Source organism: Galleria mellonella, unplaced genomic scaffold (assembly GCF_026898425.1).
Source record: "Galleria mellonella isolate WM207_F2 unplaced genomic scaffold, CSIRO_AGI_GalMel_v1 utg57, whole genome shotgun sequence".
In the NCBI taxonomy this organism is placed as follows: domain Eukaryota; kingdom Metazoa; phylum Arthropoda; class Insecta; order Lepidoptera; family Pyralidae; genus Galleria; species Galleria mellonella.
In genome coordinates, this window is record NW_026442119.1 from 9,391,657 (window position 1) to 9,412,175 (window position 20,519).

At 31.0% G+C, this 20,519-nt stretch overlaps 1 protein-coding gene across 6 annotated transcripts in view; it reads left to right on the forward strand.

Moving 5' to 3' along the window:
- The window catches only part of LOC113509847 (transcription factor collier), an 87,066-nt gene that overhangs the window by 56,694 nt on the left and 9,853 nt on the right, over nt 1-20,519 (forward strand). For all 6 annotated transcript variants that reach the window (XM_031910909.2, XM_031910914.2, XM_031910910.2 and 3 more), the window contains exon 8: nt 16,751-16,832. In XM_031910909.2, the coding sequence (XP_031766769.1) occupies nt 16,751-16,832 (82 nt within the window). The remainder of the gene's footprint in view (nt 1-16,750; nt 16,833-20,519) is intronic.

Here is a 20,519-nt window from a genome sequence, read left to right on the forward strand (position 1 = left end):
TTTTTCACCATTAATAAAAATTCGTAGTTCACTGTAAGAAAAAAAAAATGAGTAATTGTCGTTGTACAAAATAACTTCTATAATAAATTAATCTTTAAACTTCAATATTTCTCAAATTAGTTTAATTTTTCTCGTAAATTTAAGAAGTGTAATGTACCACTTTCAGATAATATAGCAATAAATTTGAAATTACTCTACTAGTACATTGTTCTTTCGTTAGTAGTGAACTTTTTGCTAGTAATATAACTCGTCAGATGACTTTCATGCGCTATCCGCTAGAAACCTTTATGGTTCATTCCAGCTGATGTCATAATAGTCCGACTGACCTGACTTCATCTTCACCTAGCCTTCACTGGAATCTCGCCTATGTAAACTAATAAAATAGTCAAAGTTACCATTTCATTATCACCCATTAAAAATATGTACAAGTACTAAAAACCTCTGTCCCGTTCGTGTTTCTACCGTGAAGCAGTTGTGTTTGCATAGCTGTGTTTCGGTTTGAAGGGTGGGATATGGTAGTGAATTCACAGGGTACAAAGGAATAACACCTGAGTCCTCAGGAATGGCAACGCATAGGGGGGGGGGTATCATGGGCGAAACACTATACTCTGTTGATTCATGGTACTACTCATATCTATAGGTGACGGTTACCACTTTCCATCAGGTGGACCGTCAGCTTGTTTGCCATTCTAATTTGCATAAAAAAAGAACAGGAACTTTTAGAAGAAGATGGTGGAGACCTTTATCAAGCAGTGTGACATCATGGGTTAATAATAGAATAGATAGAAGTACTAGACAGTTGTTTGGAAAGTTTAAACCTCGCCGTAGTCGACCTTGCTACTCCTGACTCGTATCAAGAGTTCCGATACATTTCGAAGCTCTTCAGAAGTTACGATTGCTTTTATGTAACAGCATTCCGACTTGATGTACCGTCTATTTGATGCCTATAACTTTATATTTATTAATAAAATTTATACAACGAATAAATATGTTTTTTGGTGAATCGAGAATTTATAAATTTATAAATATTACGCTACTTGTTTTAGACTTTTTTTAATGGGTGAAATTGGCATGGTAACCTCGCTTGCGCTATCGATATACACTAGTGGGGTACCAGTACAAAGTGATAGGTGAGGATGAAAAGGCAGGTCAGTTAGCCCATCGCGACGAATTCAACAATAAATTAATCACGATAGTTTCCAGGGGGAACCGTGTGGAGGTCGACCTGATAGGGTGTGTTGATAGCAATGGGAACTAACCACACTATTACTAACAATCCCTTCTTCTCTGTTATAGAATTAGGTAACATCATGATGTATTCAAAGGTCAATCTTATACAAAAATATGCTATAAATTAATAAGTAATCCAATGGGAAAATAGGATTGTTAGTAATATAATCTAGCGGGTCTATTATTAGCCATATACCTTGTAAAGTCGACTTCCATACGATCCCCATTGGAAACTATTGTAGTTAATTCAATAAAAAGGTTGACCCGTTAAAATACTTCGCTAGCAATGGGAACACTGATTTTCATTACTAATATCCCTTCCTACCACACACACATACACACACACCCACATATCTATTTTCGTAATATGTATAATTTTAAATTTAAATAAAGAAGTTCCATTCTATTATTGTTGTAAATATCTAGTAATACTCGTAAATATGTATACAAAAATGCCTTAAAAGTTTTCAGTGATAAACACTTCTTACGGTTTCTGAATATAAAACACGTTGTACAGTTACAAGGAAATTACATTTACTGATGTAGAAATATAATATCTTTACTAGTATTTTTGTAATATAGCATTGTATTTTTATTGACATAGCATTATTTTATTAATTAAATATATATCTGTTTAAACAAATCAATCAAATAATGTAAGCCGACCACCTAATGGCAATTTTCTACCATGCAAATTAAGACATCCTTTACGAATTGTTATTCATGAGGACTAAGCTTTATTATATATTTGAGATAAGAAAGTGGACGAATCAAGATATATATGTAAAGGTGTATTTGGTATCTACTTCATTATATCGGCCTATTGGCTCTATCTATTAAAAAAAAGAAGAGATAGTATTAAACTCTTTTTTTGCTTAATATAACTCATCGAGTAATCGAAATATATATGTTTCTAGTGATTTTTTGTAGTTTGCACTGAGGGATTTCATATAAAATACGCATCCACTAATTTTAAAAATACATAAATACATAGAGAGAATAATGGTGAGAAATAATATAATTTTAGATCGCGTATCTGTCCCTAGTAACTATATATTAAAATAATAATTTTATGTTACTTTGTAAAATTATCATTTACGAAATAATTTTGTATGAGATTGTACTAGTTCTATAATAACTCAGCGGAATACCCCGCACATGGAAATGATACAGTATGCGTTGGAACCATATTTCTTGTTTCTCTGCCGGTTCTAGTGCGTATCTATGACAGTATGACCATTGGTGCGAGTCGTATAGTCTCGTAGTTTCTAAAATCGCTATATTGAGATTATTGTATGAATGGATAGATAAATAGATATATATTGGAAATAATTCATACTAACAATATAACCATGAAATTGAGTATACAGTTATTTACGATGTAAAAATACATAGACCACTTTCATCCCGATCAATTAACGTATTCCGGTTACGCATAGAAAGTTGCGTATAAAAACTAGTTACGTATAAAATGATCCGTACTACGTTGCGCGTATTTTAATACGCGCCCGCGAATTTCCCAATAATAAATTATACTCCTTGTCCGCTTACCTCGGGTTAACCGGCTTTTATAAACTACCCGGGTAATTTATAACTATTACCCGACCGAAAACGATCACGTGATATCACTTTATAGCATATTCATCGGGTAAATATGAGGGAAGCCGGTAATATGTTACTGGTGTACATTTACGTAAACATAAGTGTCTGTGTAAAATTGCGGTGCCGTGGTAGCCATTTTGTAGTGCATATGTATAAGAATAAATAATCTCGGCTTTATTCTTATGACATTAGTGTAGGTTGTATATAAAGTAACCAGGACATAAAAATAAACATAAGAACTTCTCTGTTCCATAGTTTATGATAAAGTACAAATATTTTGTAATAATATTAATGTGTTCAAAGTTTTACCAAGTGGTAACAATAATATTATCATACTTTTTTCTCCTTCTTTTTTCATTTAACACTTTCTCCATGTTAGGGCAATTAAATCATGCATTCTCTTTTAGCCAGCTCTATTCGAGACCACTTCTTTGACCACCCTATTTGACATGACTATTTCTGTATCTGTCCCATGTATATATTTATCAGTCTACCCCTTTCTCTTGTGCCCTCTAACATCATATTTTTAAATTTATTTTACATTTGGCTGTTTGCATCTCTATCACCTCACATACAACCTACAATTATCGTATTAATATGATAAATGAGAAATTTTGTAAGGTTGCATGAATGGATTAATGCATGGAAAGATGGATGTTTGTTACTCTTTCACATAAAAACTATTGAACGGATTTTAATGAAATTTAGTACCAGGTAGGACATATCCTAATTTAGCAGATAGAGTACATAATATACTAGTTCATGGGAGTTAAGCTGCGAGATATTGTTAGTATACTAGTAGATCCATAATTTGAGGAAGAGTACTTCGAAATAATACATGTGTTTCGGAATATTATCATTAGGTTTTGGCAGTTCGTGGTCGTTACATTTATATTATGATACATTTATATATAATTAAAAACAAAATTAATAAATTAGATTTTCAGAAATCTAGTCAATAAACGGCATTTAAAGCTATGATGATTCGCTCGCTTGATCTATACATACTTAAACCTTCCGTAAATTAATTAAAATTATTGTAAAAACATTTGATAGATTAGTTGACATAACATTTGTTAATATAAACAAAGCATTATTTGCCTTAGCTACATAATGCTTATGTCAGTCTTACAATTTAAGTCTAACAAAGTTTATTAGCAAGATCAATATCTACTACAATGTCTATGAATAAGTAAAGAAAGAAAATTATGTAAATATTGTATTTTTAGAAAAAAAATCATACGTTGTGTATTATAACAATTAACGTTTTCACATCTATACCCAGATATAACATAATATATGAAGTTACTTGCTATGTTTTACTATATTGTTGTACCCAGTTGCTAGTTGACATCCCGACTTACTAAAAAAGCAAATTTACTAAACAAACTATCTTACCTCGACACTACAACAGGGTACTTAATGTAATCGCTCTCAATATCCTTTGTTCACTTTCAGACTCATTAAAAAGGCGATGCAATTTAATGACTTGATAGTGTGCGTTAACCCTCGCTACGTTTGCAAATACGACCTAAAATGTCTATTCGAATGTGGACTTTGTGTTGTTTCCGATAAGTTTGATGTTCATTTGGGGTCGTTCGGTCGAATATCGGTATGTAGGGGTCGAAGATTAGTGGTACACGCCTACCCGCCGGAGCGCTGAGCGGGTGATGGTACCCAAGAGTGTAGTTACAATTAGAGCGGTGCCCACAATGAAGTGATGCCCGCGTAATGTTGCCCCTTGTCTTTGTATGTTGATTGTGCACGAAAGAGGTCTCTCTAGCTGTGGATATTCGTGTCTCGGTCAGTGCGATTGTAGTAGGTACAATTGTGGAATCGAGAAATGTGTGTCAAATGGAATTAATTCTATCATATCGTACCTCTAATGATGCAATATCATCGTTGATCTATTTGCATTTACATTTGTTGAAGTCGTAAAGACTATAGGTGTGAATAGTGGGTATGAATTTATTCTTTAGTCAATAATTCTTACTTTATTAATAAACTTTAATTTATATTACACACCCGCAAACTGTCTTATGGTCGTGTCAATTATTTATTTGTTTACATTTTCATTATGTTCTATTAAAGCAGACAATTGCGGCAAAAAATTTAGAATGGGCTGCTGGTATAACATTTTACCTACCTTGTATCAGCACGTAATATGGGAGATTTTCTTGAAGAAATATAATGTACATATTTTTATACGATTTCGAGATGCTCTAGTAAGAAGTGGGAGGGAGGGCAGGAGGTAAAGCGCTTACAAGCCGCGAGCGATTGCCCCACGCCGTCAGCGGCAGTAGGTATATTGTCAATTGGAAACTACTCCGCGTAGAGCACAAGCGCTTTTAGATTTGAAGAGTACCTAGTATAGTATATCGGAAATTGACAGAGACAACATTTAACTTAAAAAGAAGTATGTTCTTCTTTTAAAATCATAGATTTGTCAGAAGATTAGATTGCCAAAAAGAAAATTGAAAGAAAGAAATGTATTTAGAGCGAATATCATATGACTTTGTCTACATGTATTTTACGTTGTAATTTATCTATTTAAGAGTAGCTGGGCGATAAGGCTGTCTAGTTTGATTATTCTGTATTTGAGGACCATGAGATACTTATTCTTTATAAGAATTAAAATTATATGAATACTTATAGATATATCTAAACATTTCTCGTTAAATAGTTTAAAGCAATATACATTCCTCATTTAAACGTATAATTGTAATATATATCTGTGGTAGAGTATTATACTACCACACCTCTACCACAGATATATATATATATATATATATATATATATACATACATATATATATATATATATATATATATATATATATATATATATATATATATATATATATATATATATATATATATATATATATATATTACAATCATACTCATATCTATGAATACTGATAAAGTCTTGAATATATCAAATATTTTTTTAAGAATAATCAGCTTTTACTGTAGTAAATGATTAAATTATCTGACATTTTCAGGTTTCGTCAATGAAAACTCACAGAAAATTTTAAAGTAAAAGGTTGAATTATATCAATAGGGCATAATTTAATTTTAACTCTCCATTAGATCTAAACATATTATAATTATAGAATAGTTAGATTTACCCAATGAATAATTTTGAAAAATAATATAATATATAAATAGTCTAAAATTTCAGTAGATACTGCTTAGAGGGCTATGAAAAGGCGAGGTTTTATCGCGTTGCCATGACGACGGCGGGATGCTGCGTCGTTCGCGATACCCTTCGTTCGACACATACGAAAAACTACCGTGTTTTTATATTGACTACTATTAGAGATATATATACTAGAGGATAGGAAATTTAGGCAGTGACAGTATCTTTTGTGACATCAAGTTTATGTAGATACAAAGGTGCTGAATCTTTTCAATATACTAAGGCTTTGTGGCATTATTACATAACTATACTAAGAATCTAAGTTTACTGGTTTAGAACATTTTAAATAAAAGAGAGAGAAAGAGAGAGAGAGAGCTTGGACATATTTTATTTGAATAATAGTGATAGTATTGCATATACATATAGTTTACATTAGTGCAATTCATAAGTTTAAATCGAAACTTTACCATGAGTATCAATTTTTTATTAATTTTTAACAATCCAACAAAGTCATGGCTACAGGTCTCTCTTTTTGATTAGGGGTTAGCATAGCTTGCTATAGGATTTTATTTTAAGATCACTCTAATGAATGATCATTTGTTGCCTTAGTCTCTATTTTTATCAAACTCGTGATCTGCCCCGACATCGCGCGGGTAGATAAATAAAATAGTATTTTATAATTTTTAGCTTTAATAGGTAATTTTTTGATATCTTAGGTGCATTATTATAATTTTCATGGAGATCCCTAATTATTTTTTAAATAATAAATTTTCTGTATGTGTAAATTACATAGATATCTAATATTTTTATAAATATTGTGAGCAAGGATGGCCTTATCTCTGAAAGAGATCTCTTATCAATATCCGATTTTTATTCTGTCGTCAAATGGAGGTTTTATATATATATATATATATATATATATATATATATATATATATATATATATATATATATATATATATATATATATATATATATATATTAATCAATGATTTGTAATAGAGTATTTTTTAAAATACATATTATATTATAAACAAGTATATTTGTATTTAAATAAAAAACATGTAAACACATAATTTTTTTATACCACAAAGATGGTAAACAAGCATACAGCCTGTCTGACTGTAAACGGTCACTGTATCCTATGACGCCTGCAACACTAGGGATGTCACGTAACGTGCACGTGACATCCCTAGTGTTGCAGGCGATCCTGAAGAAACCTTGATATACCATTGACATATAAAAAATGTATGCATCCATAAATAATAAGTTGTCTACGGACGAGTACGTAGTACTTAATACGTTTTAGATAAGAAAATTAAACTGTAGTAACGTAGCAATGCTTTTAAAATTAATTTTGTAATATTTTACTCTGATGTAAATAATTCATTGTTGTTGCCATTAACAATATTCACAGGTAGGATTAGGTATGTGGTATGTTATTAACTCTTAATTGATCTTCTTAAACTAGTGTCAGTTTAGTTAGTGTTAGTTAACTGTCAAGCGTGATCTAAATTTATTCCAAGTATGGCCATATATTAGCGTTTTAAAACCAATAATGAATGATAAAATTTTTCAATCGGAATTAAATTTATAATAGAGTTTTATAAATTCTCATTATGCTATAAGATTATTTCATACTAGCGGCCCGTCCCGGCTTTGCACGGGTGAACATTTTTACAATATTTTAAAAAAAGGTTATTGTGACATAACGATAATAGTTGGATATACCTGTATAGTATTGCGAAGTTTTTTGTAGTTATTGATATTTTCTTCAATATTGTAGGACATACTTTTGTTCTATCACCAATAGTTTCCGCAGCGCACGTGACCAAAGATATTTTATAACATTTTTTTACACCTTGAGTTATGTTACTAAATTTTGGTAAGGATCTCTAATCTTTTCTAGCAATAAATATGGTGATAGCTTTCTAATGGTGATAGAATTTTTGAAATCGGCAAAGTAGTTTTTGAGTTTATTCATTACAAACATACATACACACCTTTACCATCTGACCGGCTGTATGCTTGTTTGCCACCTTCATGGTAATAAAAAACATCCCTTTTAGTACCAACCTTTCCCCCTTCAAAAGTCGGCTATGTTACATATTATACAATATAGTTGGTACCTAAATATTGTTAGAATCTTTGTTTGTTTCATAAAGAATAGGGTGAATAACTGATCTGTCCTTCTATCTATGATGTACCGTCAAAACAACTGAACCAATTTAGTGGAACAGGAGCCAATCCGTATAAAACGAACGTATCTTTTCCAGTCTTTTTCTTTGACAAAATAAACAACAGAAACGAATACATATGAATGTTCGTACATTTAAGAATAGACTTTATTTTTTTTATTTTATTCGATTGATTTTTCGAAGGATTGTTAGTAGACTTATAGTCTATAAATGTCGATTTCAATTATATGAAATTAAAATAGTGTAGTAATATAATTTATAAATTCCCACTAGATTTTCATCTCCATAGCACAAACAAAATGTTTGTTCGTTATAACAATAGAAATCGTTCAATTGTTAGAGCCTATTTACACCATCATCCGAGACGGGCGCATTTAACCCTTGAATTTGGTACACGCTGAAATATTAACGCTTGCTATGGAAGCACGCGGAAAAACAAAGTCGAAAACTGGCCGCGTTATGGGCCCGTCGCATGTAAGCAAAGATTAAGTACTGGCTGTAATGTAAAGCAGACTGGACGTTATTTATATAAGTTTATTATTACACTCTATTCTATAGATAAGAAAGTATGCACGGCAAAGAATACTTACAGTTGAGTTTCAAAAAAAAATTGTGGAGTGTGACTATAACATATTTATTACTAGCGACCCGCCCCGGCTTCGCACGGGTGCACATTACATCACATCACTTTAAAATTATCAGTGTTTCTGTACAATATTATGCATGTATTATACATATAAACCTTCCTCTTGAATTATTCTCTCTATTAAAAAAAACCGCTTTAAAATCCGTTGAGTAGTTTTAAAGATTTAAGCATACATAGGGACGGACAGACAGCAACTTTGTTTTATACTATGTAGTAAAGACATCATTAGAATTATAAATGTATACGTATATTTTCTGTAATAAAATACCTACATCTATCACTAATCCTAGAAATCACAAGAAAATAATTTGAATATTCTAATGAAGAATAAGAAATGTAGAGAATCCTACTAATATTTTAACGTGATGTGTAAAAAAATTTGAATATTTATTACCTTGGATTTCAAATGCAGAATATCGATTAATTTTATTACTTCTAGATGGCGTATCAAGATAAAAATTATACCATACACTATAAGTTATGCCTTTATAAACAAAACTGAAAACCGTATCCAATGAAGTATAGTAGTTTTTGCGTGAAGCTGAAATAAACATACAGACAAATAGACATGCAAAATTTCTAAACATTAATGTTTTGGTATCTATTGGTTTAACTAAGGAAAACATAATTATTATTTTTTTACTAAAATGTCTCCCATACAAACATCATTCAGTTACAATTTTATTACATTAGTATAATATGTGGTGTACAATGTAAAAAGATTAACCCCCAAAAGGCTTAAATTTTTTTTTGTAAATAATCTATTTTATTTCTACAAAAAAAAAATGAAATAATGTCCTACAAAGTTAAATATAATTTAAATAAAATGCAAGTTAAACTTTATAATTTACAATTAATATACATACGCATACACGCCATAGAAGTCGGAGGTTTAGATATTTATCTAATAATTTATTTTCTGTTTCTAATAAGATCTCAACTCAACAAGTGGGCACATTTAATTTATTTTCTTCTGAACGAGATCAAGATGCTTACAATTTGCCTTGACCGTCTTCCCGCTACTTAATCTTTGTCGTCCGCATGGCGTGTCGGTATTGAGTGGTGGCAGGGGAGGGGCGGCGTACAGGGAGTCATGCCGGCCCTGGGGACCGCCTCCCGAGGGAGCCGCGTCGACCCGCGGGGGGCGGACGAAAGGTTAAAAGGGAAAAGTTATAAGAGACCGCTTGTTGTCAGATCCAGCGTTCTTCATTGCGCGTTCGATATACGAATGCGGATAGCGATTTTTAAGGCTTTCTCGAATTCACTGGAATTTATACAAAGTGAAGGGATGGAATAAAGTTCACGAAGTAACTCTAAGAACTATTGACTAGATATTTGTATTACATATCTACTGTAATAGTATAAAGGCCGCTATCATTACTGTTCATCATAGATAATTTAATTAACACTTGATGATACTTTTTTACTTGTAAAGAGTTTTTAATGGATAGAAATATAATAATAACCCCGCCAGCGCTACTGGTTTAAGCTGACGGGGTACCAGTGAAGAATGAAAGCTTAGGATGAAGTCAAGTTAGTTACAAATCAGACCTGTTACAACAAATTCACGAGGAATTCACCTTAATGGTTTCTATGGGGTACCTACTGTATGAAAATGGACCTGAAAGGTATATTGCTAGCAATAGATCCACTGGTCACTGTTACAAAGGATCCCTTTCCCCCTTAATAATCTGTAGATCTATTTATAATGTTTATCTAGCAAGTCTATATATATATATATATATATATATATATATATATATATATATATATATATATATATATATATATATATATATATAAGTAAAAGCACATTTAAATTAAATATAAGACATTTATAAAATTCAGATATAACGTAAAAAAATAAAAGTGTTTTGATTTATTTTTGTATATTTGTTAGTAAATATCATGATGTATAACCATTTTTCCAAGTGATATCGGATGTAAATGAACATACGAGTAGTACGGGTGGTTCAAATGGAGTGGGGCGGGTGGTATCCAAGTGCTCCGACTCGAAAGAGCGGCCTACTGCCATCAACTTACGTTATATTTTTTTTTCACGAAATTCTACATTAATATCTATAGTGTTCAATGATAATTTAATAGTTATATCAATGTTTTAAAAGTATGCCTAATCGTCGGTCGACGTTTCTAATAGTTATTTAGATGACAGAGACAGATGGACATTATATTTACTGAAAGTATATTTTCATAGTTGATATTATAATATTATTATACTAGCTGTCCCCGCAGTTCTGTCTGTAGATTGTCTGACAAGAACCTCTTATCAGGCTAAAGAATCCAAGTATCATCATTCAACTAGGTATAGGTATGTGGATGCCAATGTTATATTTCTTTTTCTAGAATCAACTTTGTAGACCATATTTGTATCTACCAGATACCAAAAGGGTATTTTATGTGTATATTTTATATCTATGTAATTCTTCATATTACAGTAAATTACAAATTATTTTACCATAACCCAAACCGCCATCGAATATGTCTACACATCCTAAAGGTTGACTGGTAGAGAATGGTTATAGCATTAAGTCTGCCTATTGTACCCCATTTTACTGGCCTATAAATGTTAAATAAATAAAATATTTTAAGTAGATACTCATAACAAAGTATTACGAGTATCTGCTACTCATGTGCTGCCATTTTTGAAGACTATGGTGTTGTGCCTTTTGTCTTACCTTCCATACTGATATGACAACGCATTTCTGTTTCATAAAAGACTTTACGATCGTATTTACTTACCCAGGCCAGTCGCATAAAATTCTACCATCACTAGAGTTTTATGTGAGTCACTAATATAATCTGTGGTGTTATATTTTTTTCAAGGTCATTACTGGTCTACAAAGTTGTTTTTATGCAACACGACTAATTTTACTAATTTATTAATGATACATGTTAAGTTTAAATTAAACGACATCATATATATTGCAGGGAGTCAGTAGATGCAGGTGGCTCAGGATCGTTCTTTATGGTAGTCTGTGAGGGTTGCCTATGTTCAGCAGTGGACAGATAATGGCTGATATTATGATGATGACTAAGTTTAAAAATCTTGCTTTTAAAAATTACAGTATCTAAGTAAAAAAAAAAGTTTTACGGTTAAACTGAAGTTCAATGTCTTCTGTTCAATACTTGATCGACAATAAAATAGAAAATTGCGTTCCATTGATTTATATTCTAAATATTAAATATAAAAAAAAGACTTATGACTGTGCAGTATATGCTGCATTCTTTAATAATGTTATGATATTGTGATATTTCAGAATGCACTTACCTCGTTCCCCTCGGAATGTGTCGATAAGCCTATCTGAGGGGTATTCGTATAAGGGACGAAAGAGGGGGTTAGTTTTTACGACGGATACACAGTCTCCTTTCTATTCGTGATGCGATAGGTAAATATCCGTGTAGGTAGGTAGTGGGTACTTTTATTGAGAATGGTTTGATTTCGTCGCAGGCAACGCCTAGAGGTTTTAGTTTTTATGATTATATTATGCGAGTGGATTGAGGAGCTTCCCTAAATGGTTTATGAAGGTTTATAGTTTATTAGCCTATGACAATTTTGTTTGTGCATAAAAAAGTTCATTCCATAATACCACGTATACGTTAATTTTTTTAAGAGAATTCTGAATAATAATTTTATCTATAATATCAAATATAAAAAAGAAACTCTGATAATGGAATAATAAGTACTTACTCTTATTTACAGTAAATGTAAAAATATTCTTATGTATATTACTATCTAACTTAAATTAGTTTGAAAAAAGTAATTGTTGGGTATTAAGCAGATAACAACATTCTAGAATCAGTATTATTTATATATATATATATATATATATATATATATATATATATAAAAGATTAGATTAGTGATTTAAAGCAGCTTGTGAAGAAGTCTCTTTAAATAATCATGATTAACATTCTATTTTATTATTTCATCATTATCATTTATAAGCATTTGATTTCTAGATAAGTAAATGAAATGAACAGTATCCTGAATTCGTGATCACTGCTCAGTAGTAGAGCGTAGCATTAGAGGTGCTAGGACGGTCGTAAATCACGTCGCGACTTGGGTAAATTAACGCCTTTACGACAATTCGCTTTGTTGTATCGTCACCGAGACTTAATGGAATTCCTGAATAGAAAAAATAAATACATCTCTATAGAATTAAGATAAAGTAATTACATTATTATGTTCATTTAATTATAGTTATGTTAAATGCAATATAATTTTCTCATCATTATTTCTTTCTTGCACTAAAATATAACTATGAGATAAAAAGAGAAAGTAGAGTAGTAGAATAAATCTACATTTTACCATTTTATTATATGGACAAAAAATATGGAAAAAAATATTAGCAAAATTAATTATCAAAATTGGTTAGAATTTGTCAAGACATGAACACAATAGACTAGATTAGATTTTTTAAAGCAAATGAATGTAATATCCTTTTTTTGAACTTATAAGTTGTTGTAGATAATCTACAATAATATAAAATTTACTCAAACTAAACCAGGTGTCATTTCTATTTCCTATGGACATCGATAGAACTTACCATCTCATAGATCCTACTTATTTTCCCATAGCCATAGGTGACTCTTGGCTTAGTGGTCACTGTAGGAGTAATATGGTGGATAAAACAACTGTCACGCGCCCCTTACAATGATATTTATGGTCTTAGCTTAAGTGTGAATTCTCTGTAACAGCATTTTTACAAAATAATATTATAAAAATGATTATTAATAATTATTCTTAGTAGTAAATTTTCATGTAATTTATTGAATAAAATTATATGTAAATTTACTATAACTTAAATTTCGAACCATTATACAAGTGTGGTCTTCCGGTGTGATTTTTAGTGCTTATTTTTTTTTATTATTCAGAACCTATATCAAGCATAGCTTTTGTATGCTACTTGTAATCGCAAAAGAGTTGACAGGTCACTAAAATGAAAGTATCAAGTCAGTCATCTATGGATATGACTAACCATGATACCAATCATGCGTTGCATTCATTATTTATTTTGTGTTATGCCTCCGTGATACCTAACTAACACCTTAGTATTAATTAATGTGTTATATTTTCGTACTTTGTATTATATTCATCAAATCGAAATACAGAATGCAAACACCACTGAGACAGAAGTTCCCAGCGTAGACCAAGTTTGTATAAAGTCGCCCTCTGGTAAAAGCTACTGCGTTATTCATTCATTTCGGTTCTAAAAATAATCAGCTCCAACTTCATTGAAATGAATTTTCAGTACTGTTACATTGTGCATGGAGTGGCTTGACGTCCGCTAAACTTCTAACTCGCAATATTGTGACATAAGGTGTTTAACATAAATAATGCGGGAACAGATGTGTTGCGCCGCGGGCACTACAAATACGTTCGCGCCATACGTATCTCGTTCATTTTGGGATTTTATAGAGCTGTTATTACCATAGACTGCATTTAATTTACAGTTAGGATAAAGCTTAAATTTTGCTTTATCCCAACTGTAAATTAAGTGTTTTATTATTAAAAATCTTCATTGTAGTTGTTTATGCTTTGGGGTAAGTGAAACTATAAACTTCTCTGAATTATAATATAAATATTTTTGACTGTTTCCAGCAACTTTGCTCACGTTACCTTTTCTATTTTTATGAAAAATTACATTATTAACATTTTGAAAGCTTACCCTTTACAAATTTTTTATCTCGTTATTTAGTATAGAAGTAAGAGTAGATGGTATATTAGTTTTCTATATTTTTATAGCTCATTATTATAAATTTAGTTTTAGATTATTGTTGTATTTTTTTATTATTATTTTTTATTTTTCTACCGTGAAACAGTTTTCTGTTCTACCAACCTAAACACAGCTATGCAAAGGCATAGCTGTGTTTAGGTTTAAAGGGCAGTGAATGTACAGAGTACAGAGGAATAACGTTTGAGTCCTCAGGAATGGCAACGCATGGGGGGGGGGGGGGGTAACATGGGCGAAACAGTAATGTCCGTGGCACTGCCCATGTCTATAGGTGACGGTTACCACTTTCAATCAGGTAGCCTGTAAACTTGTTTGCCATTCTTAGTTGCATAAAAATAATTTAGAAGTAGGTACGACCTTAAAGTATTTAGTTAAACTTCAAGTACACAACTGCAACAACATAAAAATGTTTAAAATAATACGTTGTTGTGAATTAACGAATCCGAAGGGCGTTGTATCCACTCCATTAATATCTAGAACTGTTGGCACAGCAATATTCGGCACGGCTTTACCGGTGCCTCGGGCTATGTAAAATATTTCTGCTAAAGCATTCATCGTGATCGTTTGCCTGATCGTACGCTCAATACGCACAACCAGATTTAACAATACATACTCATTGGACCTTAACGTAAAAGTTATAAGAGCTAAAGTCAAATACATATAAAAATAGCAGACTTACCATTGTCTGTAACACGATATGTTGATAGTTGATCTAATACACTTTACTCTGAATTCGTTCTTATTTTTAAATTATAAATAAAATTTTATTACTTTTTGCGTATTATACGTATATAGTATTGGTATTTCATGTAACTACAATTTTCAAATAACAGTCTAAAGTTAAGGTATAAAGTACACTTAATTAAAAAAAATCTCATTTGAAAGTGTAAAAGTTACCATCAATATGTAAAAAAAAAAAACTAATGATTCTGTGGAAGGGCGGAAGATACAAATTTGTGAACATGAAAAACAAATGAATCGTTTAAAAGCTTTGAAGTGGAAACATCTGGATTTAAATTTCATATTAGTTTATAACGATTTTAGTACAGGTAACAAAAAATACTGCCACAAAGTTTACATTAGGTATAAATGTGTTTTGTTTTAGTAATTGATATACTTTGCCACAGTTATCCATTGAGTTAAAAAGCAATATCATTTACGTGTACGGGGTTGCTATTCGAGAACCTTTTATATTCTATCTATTTTATATACCTATTGTATATTGTAATTTAAAGATTATCCTATTCTCATTTCAGGTCGTAAACTCCTGATTTAAAATATGATACTTATATTACTTACGATAAAATTTAGGTTAAAAAAGTATTTAGACCATATTTATTATATAATAGCGATCCGACCCGGCTTCTCGCGAATAGACAGAATTTTCGAAAATCAATACATATAATAAAAAAGTTTTAGCCAATTCAACTAATCATTATTTTACAGCATTTTATATGGGACTTTTTAGATTGATTACTTTTTTATTTATGAACCGATTGAAATAAAATAGACACTAAATATTAGGTGAAGCAAACCATCACGTATTATTGAAAACCACATTGAAATCAGTTAAGTTGTTTCTGAGATTAGCGTGCACATAAATACAGACAAAAATTTCTAAAAAATATTGTTTTGGATTCTTCTGCATTCATAAAGACCTACTATAAAAGTTTTTCTTATATCTTCCATGAACAGACAGCGAACAGTTACGATTTTATTATATGTATTGATTGATAGTCTTATATAAAATTAAGAATCTAACAACTCTTACATCTTGTTTATTAAAATATAATCTAAAAAACATTACCCTCTTTTTTTTTGGTTTGGGTAAAATATGCATTCACTTCAATCTGTACCGACACAGAACTGTTTAATAGAGAACAGTTCACGTCCAGATTTATGTATCCGCATCATTTGCATCGCATTACTGTTCACACCCCGAACGAAGTTTTATGTCTCTGCTAGGTGGTTGTAGCAGCTTTGTATATTTCATTCACTTTTACTCTTCTCAGGGCAGGGAAAACCATCGTTCAATTGTCAATTAGTGGTTTTAATGGAAGTTTGTTACAAAAATATTCAGTAAAATTTTGAAATATTATTGGGAAAAGATTTGTAATTTTTATTTAATAGTGTTGTCTCAAAACCGTTATTAGAATATTATATTATGTTGTTTCAGATTCTTTCTCAAGTTCTTTCTAAAGTGCAACCAGAATTGTTTGAAGAATGCCGGCAATCCACGAGACATGAGAAGGTTTCAAGTGAGTACCATACAAAAATCGTAAGTCATTTTCTTGTTGTATAAGATAATTAATTATTTACGAGTACCTTTATTACAAACGGACTAACAATCAAAATCCATATAAATTTTCTTCGCAGAAGAATATAGTTGTTTTGTAATATCATGTATAAATTTTATTATAGTAAATTAAATATTATTTAATATTTCGAACTTTAATGGTACTAAGATTAGAAATATGACATGGTTATTAAACAAGTTTTATTTACTAGCAATGAATTTAATAAGCTGAAAACCATTGATGGTATTAATGAAACTTTAAAATATGTTTAAAATAAAAATTATTAATTTATCGCGAAGTTTACATAGTATAAAAAGTACAGAAAATATTATATTATATTAATATTTCGTCTATGCCTCTTGAATTTTTTTCTTTCCTAAATATTACTACTACTACTAGTAGGTATACAATTCCAATACTTTCCATTATAAATAACTAAATTTAGACTTATATAATTTCCACTAATATTATAAATTTAAAACGGAGGTTGTTTATTTGTTTCTTACTCCTTGGCTCATTAATGACTTAATCAATTACTATAAAATTTGTTATACAAGTACTATATGGGATGAAGAAAGACGTAGGCCACTGTTCTTCCGGATCAATGAACGTATTCCGGTCAAGCGGACGTAGTCGCGGGTAAAGGTTAGTTTATACTATGTGACAGTAATAAAAGAAGTCACAGCTATGTGTTAAAATTATTATAAAAGTATACATAGGTATTCCGCCTTAGTCCTTGTACGTGTAGGTTCCGAGTCGGTAATTACTCGCGCTGTCGACACGTAAATGTTTCCTGTTTACCAGACGCGAGGAAAAATTGCCGTGTATCTACACCGGTATGTCTATGCCGGCCTTGTCCTGTGGTCTATGATATCTACTTAAGCGATTTTAAAAATAAAATACTTTTAAACCTCTCATTTATAGCATCATTATTACTTTAAAAATCTTTGCCCGTGATTGCATTAGCAAAATTTTGTTAAAATATAGGGACCGGACGCAAATGCCTTATGCCTAAAAAACTTAGTGAATGCCTGTTGAGTGTAAAAACTGTCTATTTTCGTCAATATCACGAAAAACTAAACTAGACTTTAATGAAAATAGGTTGATGTAATAATAATTATGGGAGTGATATAGTTTGATTTACTTATGTTAAAAATTTACTTTTATAATAGAAATTTGTAGGCTTGTGGTTATCTTAACGACGAGAATTATTTTTTGCTCATAGTACCGTTTTGACTCTCTTGAATTATACCATACAGCTTCAGTATCGCCCTTAACTGAAGGAAGGGTTGCGTTCACGACTCTTGAATATTTGAAGCGCCTCCAATTTAGGGGAGGGATGAAATTAAATTTATTTATACGAGTTTATTTATTTACACGCAGACGATTTGTAGACTTTTTTCTATGACGGTTTTTAATTGTGCGTCTTTTATTTGCTGATTTTTAAGGGGTGAGCTGGAAAACTAATTAATGAATTAATATTCATTTGAGAATATTTATTTATTTACACTAAAAAATAAATAGTTTTCATGTACTATAAAAGTGGCCTATACTCAGATTTCTCTGCAGTAGGTATACGTGGGTTAATCGATTTTTTTATAGTCTAGGGGGTAAATGAGCTTGTAGCATATGATTACTGCTGCGCATATGCATATACATTAGAGAAATTGTAGGTATGTTGCTGGCTTTTTAAGAAAAAGTATGTTTTTTTTTAAGATTTCAATGTCATATCTGTCCAGAATTACTGCTGCTGGGGGTTTGGTACCACACTGTGGTGTTTATATATTGTGACATGATACTGTTTATTATACTTTCCTTATAATATAATAATTAGATTCATAATAGTAATGACTATGTTTAGGTTTAAAGATATGAAAGTTAGTACCAAGGAATGGCTCATAGTATTCTTCATATATATGTTATTGCCAATCTATGTTACTTGAAAATAAAATGGCTAAATTGAAGATAATTAATTTTTTATAATGTAAGTAGTCATTAAAACGTTGCAAGTAAGATAATTATAATATCACCAAATTAGTGTCAGCCCTAACACAACTAACCGTAAAGGTGCATTCACAGTCTACTTATGAGTACAAATTTGCTTCCACGACTAAGACATATTTGTCTTACGTGTCCTCCTACAAAGTTTAATCAAATATAGAACTTTACAATACACACATAGTGCTCATTTCTGTATGCAGTAGTTACCTGTACTAGCAATGTCTTCTTGTGTGCGTAGTTATGTCTATATTTGGGCTTTCTGTGTGTCATTGAATAATTCAGTGGTCGTTCCCCAACGTTTCAAGGGTAAGAATATATGGGTGCAATATATAACTATGTACATATTTATAGATGGTGGCACGAATCGAAATAATGCAGTCTCTTTATCGTATGTGAATATTGTATTTCGAGCGGTGTTCTGCATTGTAGAGTCCTTTTATTGAATATAACAGTGTTTGTTTTAAAGTCTCATAAAGAAATCATTTAGAAGACCATTGTAAAATATTGTAAATAAAACTGAAATGGAAATGAATTTAAATGTAAAAAAATCATATTGATTTTAATAGTTGTATCGATTGACTTAAAATGACATGGAATATAAACAATTCAAATAAAAATAATTCGTAAAAATAAGCGGAATGATACATTTTTGTTTGGAGAGATTTTATTTAAAAAAAAAAAAGAAAAGTATAAATATTCATTTAAATAAATGTATATTTTACTCCGCATAGAAGAAACGATATTAACAATCTAGAAAATACACTGTTGAACTAGTATTTTTATTTCAAATGTTTGAATTCGGAACGCGTTATTCTGTATATCTAAGAAGATTTTTCTTCCCTACATACTAGTGTTTTTCCTTAAAACAACCGATTCAGATTAATATGTCACCAACGCGGAAGTATTAATAAAAAAATGAATTATTAAAAACTGTCCAGAATTAATTACGTAATCATAATAAAAAAAAAATTGGCAATCTTCTCCTTTTGGAGGTGACTTAAAACATAATACCTAATTCCATTTCTGTTATAGTATAGACAAAAAAGCCGTATCGATTGAAAACCTGTCTATCAAACGACCACCCACGCCACACACACATATATGCGCACAATGCACTTCCTTGCATACCTACCGGGAGCCCGTCCATTTCGTCGAGTCCCGAGACGGTGGCTCCTCCCCAGGGACTCTCCCTTTCGGTACGTCTGGCTGTGTGCGTCGGCATTCCGAATGTTTGTGTGAAATATCGCCGCGGGTCGCTGTATCTCGGTGGATTTTATTTTTAGTGACTCTATTCGGGGTCCCTCTCTATGATCTTGAACTTCTTGTGTCGTAGAATGACTACTGTAGGATGAATATAGTTCCTGTTACTGTAAGTTCATATATTATTTTAATCATTATTTTAGATTTAGTGTTCGTAATTGTTTTTCATTAGCGACCTGCCTCGGTTTGACACGAGTTTTTTTTTAAATAAAATACATCCCTTGTACTTCTCTGATGATATAGATTTCTTTAGGAGAATATTTTTTATAAATCGGTGTAGTATTTTTGGAGTTAATATAATTAAAAAAAAAACTAAAAAGTTCCTCATTATATACTTATTTTTCATTATTTTTGGCTCTAATGATTTTTACATTACAGTAGTGCTAA